Genomic DNA, 9651 nt, shown 5'->3' on the forward strand with positions numbered 1-9651 from the left:
AATGGAATCGAACCTCTATCACATTACAAAATTATCTCCAGTATCAGTTCCTACATGAACAATTACACGTAATTGTTTCCCTAAGGGGGGGAGATGTAAAGAAAAACCTTCATAGTCTAAAACTCTTTAGTTTTATAAAAAGGATTTTTCTTAAATGTCATTCAGTGAAGTTTGACATTAAGTAAAAAGAAAGTTCAGTTTGTTAATATAATAATTTTATTAAATTAAGGGCTTTAAATGTTGTTTTCTCATTATACACATAACAGAAAACGCAATTAAGTCTTTTATTGTTTATTTATTCTGGAGTACCCAATATCATTATATCTATAAAAATACATCTCAACTTCAAATACAAGATAGACATCCAAAATCTTTGATTGGTTTTAATGGGATTACAAAATTGTTTTTTCTAGATAAAATAATATAATCTTAAGTTTCACAAACTATGCTATCTATTGAATAATGACATGACAGAATTAAACATCAAACGATAATTGATAACACTCGCCTTTTGTCCTTCAAAATGTTTTCGATGTGCATGTCTGTTCTATTGCTTATAATATGTATAATATAGGTATGTTTTCTGGTGTTTTTCTGTGATGTTTGACTGTTATTATTTTATTGTAAGTGTCCTAAGAATTTGAGTTTTTTTGAGTGTTACATAAAGTATTCACAAGTGTTCCACAGACGACAATATTATTATATTTAATAACGTCACCAATGACTCGGCTAAGGAAAATCACGAGTGTCGCACTCGGCATGTATGGCAATAGTATTCTGTTCGGTTTTCGTGTGTCGTACACTTAGTTGACTTGAAATGAAACATTAAAGTCTAGAAATATGTATTATTATGTGTATATTTCTCAAAGAAAATAGAAGGTAGTTAGCTTTATATTCAAATTTCGACGAATAACAAACACTTAAGTCGTCTGTGACCACGAGAAGTTTTAAACTATTGTACTTGCTTCGGCAGTACATATACTAAAATTGGAACGATACAGAGAAGATTAGCATGGCTCCTGCGCAAGGATGACACGCAAAATCGTGAAGCGTTCCACATTTTTTTAAACGGTAGGCAGCGGCTTGGCTCTGCCCCTGGCATTGCTGAAGTCCATGGGTGACGTTAACCACTCACGGTCAGGTGGGCCGTATGCTCGTCTGCCTACAAGGGCAATTAACAAAAAAAATTCGAAACACTGAAAATAATATACGAATGAAACAAATGAGAGATTAAATCATAAAACAGTTTTAATTGTATCACAATATTGAATGGAATTCAGTCTAGAATTGAAAATCGAGAATGCGAAATATAATAAAGTATTATCAAAAGAATCACATGAAAGATTATTTTCAAATTCATTTTGTAAGCATCGTAGAATCGTTATTGCAACGAAACCTCATTTACAGCACTTCTGAATATCATTTTTTGGAACTGAAAAGCTTTGTGGCATGAACAGCTTTTGTGTTTCGCGAAAATAGAAGCATTAATAGCTTTCGAACATTCAGCTTATACCGTCAATTGTGTTGATTAAACGAAAGGTGCTGATTAATGAGGTTTCGTTCCTGAATGTTCTGTGTCTCGTTGTGTATTATGTCCGTGTTGTGTTGCACAGCGAGCCTGCCCCCTCAGCAATGTCAGCACTCCATCAGTTCGGGGCAGAAATGTTGCGTCTCTCTCGAGGCTTGGAAGCTTCCGCGGCGGCTAAACCGCAGTTTCGAGGGTATTTAACCAATTGGCAATATTTGTTGGCTTTATCGTACCTACTTCAATGCTTTTGTTATTTGATTTCATTTTTTTTTGTGTGCCTTTCTGTAACTTTTCAGTTTTGTCCTTTTTAAAAAGATTATAAGAAGAATAACTGTAGAGGTAATGAATAACCTGTGTGATCTATCTCATTTTAATTAGTTCACTTTTCTAGGACAAACATCTCCGAAAGAGGCGGAATGCTGACGCCTGGTTCATTAAGTGTTTCTTCGAGTTCTCCATCTTCGATGCTGCAAGATCGACGAAGACCATCATCTTCGGGTGACCCGACACCCGTTCATCGACCTAGAAGTGCCTCGGACGACGAGAGCAACGATGGTCTATTAGCACCATCCAATCTTACTGCTAAATCCAGAAGTTCCGAGGATGGTCTTCTTTTACCACCTCCCTGCACCTGTCCCTATTTTGGCTCAGATTCAACACCTCCTCGACGTACCACTGAAGTAATAATCGTACCTGGTGGCGATATAAACGGTTGCAATGGATTTTCAAAAAACAGTAATATGAGAGATGAACCATCCACCCCAATATTCCGACGGTCAAGTAGAGGCGCATCATCAATGGTAACTTGGGACGAAGCGAGAAGATTTCGAAGGGGCTCTAGCTTTGGTGGCGCAAGAACAACTTTGTCTACTCCAGTGCGCAGTATTCGAACTCAGAGATCCATGCGATCTCAGCCTAACACGACTCATCAGCGGCAAACACCACGAACGCATCATTCTAGAAATTCCAGTGTAATCTCTAGAAATTCTTCTCGTCACGGGAGAATATTGCGTTTAGAGCAAAAAGCCACAAAAGTATTAGGCGTTGTTTTTTTTACGTTCGTCGTTCTCTGGGCTCCGTTTTTCATCCTTAACATGGTACCGGCTGTATGTCCCGACTGCGAAGGGAAAATCGCTCATTGGGTATTCGATTTTGCACTATGGCTAGGCTATGCGAGCTCAATGGTGAATCCAATATTTTATACGATCTTCAATAAAGTGTTCAGGCAGGCCTTCAAAAAGGTATTAAGGTGTCAATATTGTAAATATAGGAGATAGCAAGCGCCTTGGGAGCGCGTCCGTCCGACCTCTGATCCGGGTATTGGCGCTCTCTCAGTCAATAAAAATATAAGGCCACGGTTCGCTTGAGCTGGAAGATGAGCTATACGACTCTTAGTTCTCTTATTGCGTGTAAATATGCCACAAACTGGTCTACCGTATTAATTTCAATCACTTATGTCAACCACTTTCCCTAATGTGTCGCACAAATAATAATATTTACCCACCTCCTGAACTCGTTACTATGTATATAGATTATGTAGAACTAAAGGGGTATGTGTACTATATCTAGTAATTTGAACGTAATTACGGAAAGATATAATCTAGAATAGCTTGTAAACAATGTTGTTAGCGCTATCGATTTAATTAAGGGGAAAAACGAAAGCTTCGTGCTTAGTGATTTTTATCAGAACTAATTTTAAGACTGATTTCTTTGTTAAATACTTTTAGAAAACTGTGGTTGTTTTGTATTTCTGGTCGAACAAATACTTTTAATGTATGAATGAATCCCACATCATTTAATTTTTAATTGACTAGTGCTGTAATTGTAGGTTAGCGTTATTGCAAATTATCACAACTCAAATGACCATGGTAAATACTGAGCTCAAAGCAGTAAATGAAATAAATTGATTAATGATGTTTGAGAAGTGAAATCATATAAGTTATCGAATTGGAACAATTTCGAACAAAATATTATTAAAAATTAAAATTAACTTTCCATAATTTTTTTTACATTTCTATCGCACACAATGCAAATCTACTAGAAAGTCAACTGGGTCGACTATTGCCTTCTTCTTTTTGCGTTACATTGAAGATTCACGTAAGTTAAACTTTTTTTTATATGTTTAAGAGATTACTGAAGGCCCAGAGGCCTTTCCATTTATGATAATACTCATAATTTGGCTTACTAAAATAATTTCGTTTTCTGCTTACTTCACTTCAGTATTTCAATTTCATTGCGTGATTCGGTAATGAACAATGCGTTATACACTTCATTTATGTATTCGATTACTCTTAAAACTACACATAGATCACATTTGTATTTATGTGTTTAATTTATATTTCAATAAACATACCATTATTTACTCTACACTTTAGTTGACTGGTAGACGATGCCTTAGACATTAAATCCGCCAATGATAATAAATACATTAAGTGTAATAAAAAAATAAAAAAATTAACGTCATTTCAAACCTAGAGTGTATTTTAATTAACCCTTATTAATTTCATATTAAATCCTTATATCGATTAATATATTTACAGGCTAACAAAAAAGCTGAAAACACTACAGTAAAGTTCTAGCGGCAGCCTTTTTATTTCCTCACAATTCAAACTTGCAAGCCGTCCATAAGAAACTAACAAAACTTTTAATTGAAGTCAAGGAATCAGTTTAAAATGCCCCATTTCTGTTGGATAATCAGACATTGGTCAAGTTCATTATAAATATTATACACACAACCGCTGAATCGATAATCGTAGCTATCAGAACCATATAGGAGCTATAATAATTCAATTATAATAATTGTCTTTGTACATACACAGGACCGTCTGAAGGCTCAAAAAAATTATTAAAATAGTATGCTTGAAATACCTTTGAAGGCTTTAAGACTTTCTCAAGCAATTCACTCTTTCGCAATAAATAATCGTAGGACTCTCAAGCTAATGAATTCATGCTTTAGTAAGCAGCATTAATTCATTTTCTTACAAAGGAATAAATATTTTAAGCATTAAATCCTCTGAAATTCACATGAATATAAACACAGATGATTAATGTTGGAAAATCTGTTGTTTCGTTTTTTTATTTTTTTTATTACCCTTGTAGGCAGACAAGCATACGGCCCACCTGACCACCTGATGGTGAGTGGTTACCGTCGCCCATGGACTTCAGCAATGCCAGGGGCAGAGCCAAGCCGTTGCCTACCATCTATCGTTTCAAATAAATTAATTTAATCTCACTTGAAATAACTGGTGATAGGATGTGACATATGCCGCTGAATAGACTTCTTGATCTGATAGTAGACGCATAAAACAGTTGCTCTTGAGCTATCAGGTCTCCTTTGGATGTGCTCAGGCAGTTGTTGGCAAACCTTCTCCATCTGGCTCAGCCTTTAAGCTCGCTCATTGGCCCTTACGAAGCTGGAAGAGCTTTACTATAGATATACTTTCATCCCCAAAAAAATACCCCATTTTGGTTCTTTTGCATAAACAACTTGATTACCAAGTCGGAATCATTGTTCTCTTTAAATAGTTAGAACACTTATATTAAGAAAATTAGATATGGTAATAGTTTGAATTTAGGATAAAAAAATACAGGCTTCTATTAATCTCATAGCTACGTACGGGTATTTGTAATGTATTTAAAATGGAGTCCTTCAGGACGAAACAACGGATTGAAGGTAATCAAATTAAATCAATGTAATTTCTGTATGCTAATTTAACCAAAGTGATTATTATTTTTTAATCAATACCTAATATTCTCTGACGTAGTCATAGCAGAGTTAGGTCAAAAATTACTGACACTAGAAGATGAGTTGGTAATGCTAAAATATTAGTATATACTAGTAATATTCCATAATAGTATGCATACCCACGTCATGGCTAATTAATAAAAAAATCGAAACTGAGCATTATTTAGTTTTTTTTTTTTAAGTTTTATCAAAGTAAAGTACTTAACGGTAGGCAGCGGCTTGGCTCTGCCCCTGGCGTTACTGAAGTCCATGGGCGACGGTAACCACTCAACATCAGGTGGGCCGTATGCTCGTCTGCCTACATGTGCAATAAAAAAAAGTAATCATGATCGATAGCATATTAATAATATAAATTTTAAGAATATTAATGGCCAGATCTAGTTGTGCGTGCCAGGGATTCTACACTCAAATAAACTTTTGCGAGTTCACAATGGTATTGTTATGTCACCCCAAAACGAAACGAGTCGCGATGGATTATGAAATATAATATTGTAGACTTGATTAGTACGTAGTTAAGTTAAAGATAAGACGCCCGTAAGTTGAATATTAGACTTTCGAAGCTCTTTTGCTTTGAAGTTACTACAATAGGTTGCTGGAATTCACGAAACTTTGAAGCAAAATTATGAAATGAATAATACGATCCTGTGTCTAAATCATTGAGTATATTTTAATGATCAATTGTGAAATGAATAATACGATCCAGTGTCTAAATCATTGAGTGTATTTTAATGATCGTTTCTTAGTGGCCTGAAACCAGAACGCCCTGAACGCGGTTTGATTTGCAATACAGTCATCAAACGAAAAATTTTGTCTGTTACGCAACGTTTCAATAATACATATACATAAGCTCTGTTACTAATGAAAATGCATTTTTTAAATGAAGTACATAATGTAATATTATTTATTTCATATATTTTATACACACAGCTGTTAGAAGAAACACGACAATGAGGATACAGAGTACAAGGGCACTACTTATTAAAATTAATTAAATATTATTAAAATTTATACCTACATGTTTATTAAAGTCTCAGCAAAAATAAAAAAAATATACTATTCGAAATGGCCACTTTGGCCTTTAATCTGCTTGACCACGAATCTATTGATTTATGTACTGTTTCTAAGGGAAATTTCGCCACTGCTTGCTCCAAAGATTTTTTAAGAGACTCAATGTCGCCGTGTCGCTTAAAGCAGACCTGTCTAGACCTAAAACTGTCCATAATTTGAAATCTAAAGGGTTGAGGTCTGGGCTAGACATGGGCCAGTCTTTAGCGCTTATAAAGTCCGCCTTGTGACCAGATGCAGAGTCCTGCTGAAAAGTCTACGGTATATTTTTAAAAAGTGTATTGCTGAGAGGTTTCACAACATGATCCAAGACTGTATCTTGATACACTTTGGCTGAAGTTTTCACTGCTTTTTCACAAAAATGTAGTTCTGTGACTCCTTGATAAAACACATCCCACCGAGCCATCACTGACGCAAGATGATGACCACTTTGTACCTTTCCGACCACTTGAGCAACTTCTTTAGAGCTGTGAGTGTACACTTCATCATTTTGCTCATTGTAGTGTTCTTCAATCGTGAACATTTTTTCATCGGTAAAGAGGATATTTCTGTGCCTTTCACCTGCGTATCGCGACAGAAGGCGTTTTGATCGATCCACTCTCTTTAATTATAAAGATTGATTTAGGGCATGTCCTGTATATCGACGATAAGCACCGAGTTTCAGGTCTTGTTTTATAATACGCGACAGAGTCGTAGCGGGAATCTTCATTTCTCGCGATAAGATTTTTTGCTTCCAAATGGGGTTTCAACGAATTTTGGCTTTAACAGCATTAACAGCCTTTGCAGTTCTAACAGCGCGCGACCGCCCCGATCTTTTCTGGTCTTCGACAGACGAAGTGTTATTGTATCTGTTGATAGTACGGTATACGAACATACGGCTGATACAAAGCTTTTGAAGTGTCTGGAATATGGCCGATAGCTCCATACACACCTTGTGCTAGGCGATCACTTTAAATGTGAAATGGCGCAAAATCGAAAGAAGTTTTTTAAAATAATATTAAACGTGTTCCAAATTCAAAATAATTAAAAAGTTAAAAAAAAAGAAAAGTTTCTATCTAACAGTATTTATGGCCAGACTAGTTATATTCGTTATAAAGGTTTCGTCAAGTAATCTTCATACTTTTTTATGTTTTAAATAAAACACTATGTAAATTACTATAATATAATGTATAATATATGCCCTGTATCTTTTTCTGTAAAGTGTAAATATAAAAATTAATGTAAGTTAAATGTAAAGTTGCAAAAGTAGCTACTTATCGTGCACCATCCGAGTCCTGTTTTAATGTGAACTTTGTGAACGTAAATTTAATAAATCATTGTATCGATAGTAAACCTGTGAATTATGTAAATCTTATTAATTATATATTAAATTAATAACGTGCTGATTTTGTTGTATCTATATTAAGATTTTAAAGGCGAGAGTTTGTTTGTTTGAATATTTCTTACGCATGACATACAATGTCTCAGACGGACGGACGAGCTCACAGCTCACCTGGTGTTAAGTGGTTATAGGAGCCCATAGACATCCACAACGTAAATGCCGCCACTCACCTTGAGATATGAGTTCTAAGGTTTCAGTATAGTTACAACGGCTGCCCCACCCTTCAAACCGAAACGCATTGATGCTTCACAGTAGAAATAGGCGAGGGGTGGTGGTACCTACCCGACAAGAAGTCCTATCACCAGTCCACCACCACTTGTAATCAATAATTTTTTTTTTTTTTTTTAATTGCTCTGTTGGTTAGACGAGCTCACAGCCCACCTAGTGTTAAGTGGTTACTGGAGCCCATGAGCATATACAACGTAAATGCGCCACCCACCTTGAGATATAAGTTCTAAGATCTCAGTATAGTTACAACGGCTGCTCCACCCTTCAAACCGAAACGCATTACTGCTTCACGGCAGAAATAGGCAGGGCGGTGGTACCTACCCGCGCGGACTTTCAAGAGGTCCTACCACCAGTAAAAAGTTGAAGTCGTTGTGTTCTAAAGGATAAGACGTCCGGTGTTATCATATTGAGGCGGGCACCAATTTCTCTAATGAAATAGCCACTTGACACATTTCCACGAATTACCTCCACGGCGAATGAAAAACACCGCATAGTAAAAATCAAACCCGCAATGTAATTTGCGTAATTAGTATACAGTCGAGATAATTGACCTCAAGTTTCAAGGTGAGTAGCAGCATTGACGTTGTGGGGTTAGATCTATGGGTTCTAGTAACCACATTGTACCAGGTGAACCGTGAACTGATTCACTAGTCTACGCAATGAAAAGCAAAATGATCTTGTACAAGACTATCGTAATTAGTCTAGTCAACAAGTTCAAAAACGTGTTAAATAGACATAAAGCTCCTAAAAATATGTACGATAGCTCATTGGATGCGGAATGATGTCTACAAAAATGTTTTTTAAGGGCTTATTAGCACATAAAAAATTGCGATTGTAATAAACAAAATAAGATTTAAAAAAAAAAGGAATTTGGTTTTTCCTTAATAATTTCTAAAATAATGATATTTAAGGAATTTTGAATAAAGATCCTGAAAGAGGAGGAAATTTCCAATAAAAAAGTCCCAACTCCCGGAATTCTATCTCTATTATTTATAAAAAAAAAATAACGCTGAAAATAGCGCTCCGCGAGGTCGTTACGGCATAGGCGCGCCGTCTAAAAAGCCGGTATATCACCTAAAATTTTTTTTTTATAGTGTTAAATAACAATTTAAAAATTTGAATAAATTATGGTGTAATCTAAACACTTGAACGAAAAAAACCTAGGTGAAAAAAATATTTTACGTCGATTTTTCAAAAATTTACACCATTGTTAATTAACTAACTTTTTTCCAATCTCTGTTTTTATAAATTACGGTATAAAAGTTTCAATAATTAATCTATAAATTTTTCCCTTCGTGGAGCTCTTATCATTTAAGTACTTAATAAAGTAAGGCAAAAAAAAATTTTTAATCTTTATTATTTTGATAATTATAATTTTTTTTAATTAACAAAAAAATAAATTTCTAAAAAATGTTATGAAAAATAGTTTTTTTCCGTAATATCTTAATATTGCTGTTTTTGCACCTACCATAGGTATTAATTAACATTAAAAAAAAAAAAATACGCTATTTGTTAAGAAATTGTTTATAAACAAATACACTATTTACTATACTAAAAGTATCTTAATCAAGAAGGCGGCTGCTAAATTAAAATATAAGAAAAAACCTACCCTCGAAAATGGCACAAATTATCACCGCATCCGTAATCACTGCAACAGGGTGTGTAGGGATGCACAACGCCAACATATCCATAGTGCTGTCGAAA

The 9651-nt window shown here is 35.0% G+C and overlaps 1 protein-coding gene and 1 non-coding gene across 6 annotated transcripts in view; both read left to right on the forward strand.

The window, feature by feature from the left end:
* The window catches only part of 5-HT2B (5-hydroxytryptamine receptor 2B), a 108344-nt gene extending 104597 nt beyond the window's left edge, over nt 1–3747 (forward strand). For 2 of the 5 annotated variants that reach the window (XM_028181875.2, XM_089733417.1), the window contains exons 7-8: nt 1614–1721; nt 1920–3747. In XM_028181875.2, the coding sequence (XP_028037676.2) occupies nt 1614–1721; nt 1920–2805 (994 nt within the window). In that variant the 3' untranslated portion in view covers nt 2806–3747. The remainder of the gene's footprint in view (nt 1–1613; nt 1722–1919) is intronic. The other 3 variants (XM_089733418.1, XM_089733419.1, XM_089733420.1) reach the window with 2 other exon arrangements.
* On the forward strand, nt 958–1064 carry LOC114248616 (U6 spliceosomal RNA). The gene has a single exon (XR_003624955.2). It is a non-coding gene; the product is annotated as a U6 spliceosomal RNA (small nuclear RNA).
* Nucleotides 3748–9651: the final 5904 nt, after the last annotated feature.

The sequence above is a fragment of the Bombyx mandarina genome, chromosome 15, assembly GCF_030267445.1.
Source record: "Bombyx mandarina strain Sakado chromosome 15, ASM3026744v2".
NCBI lineage: Eukaryota > Metazoa > Arthropoda > Insecta > Lepidoptera > Bombycidae > Bombyx > Bombyx mandarina.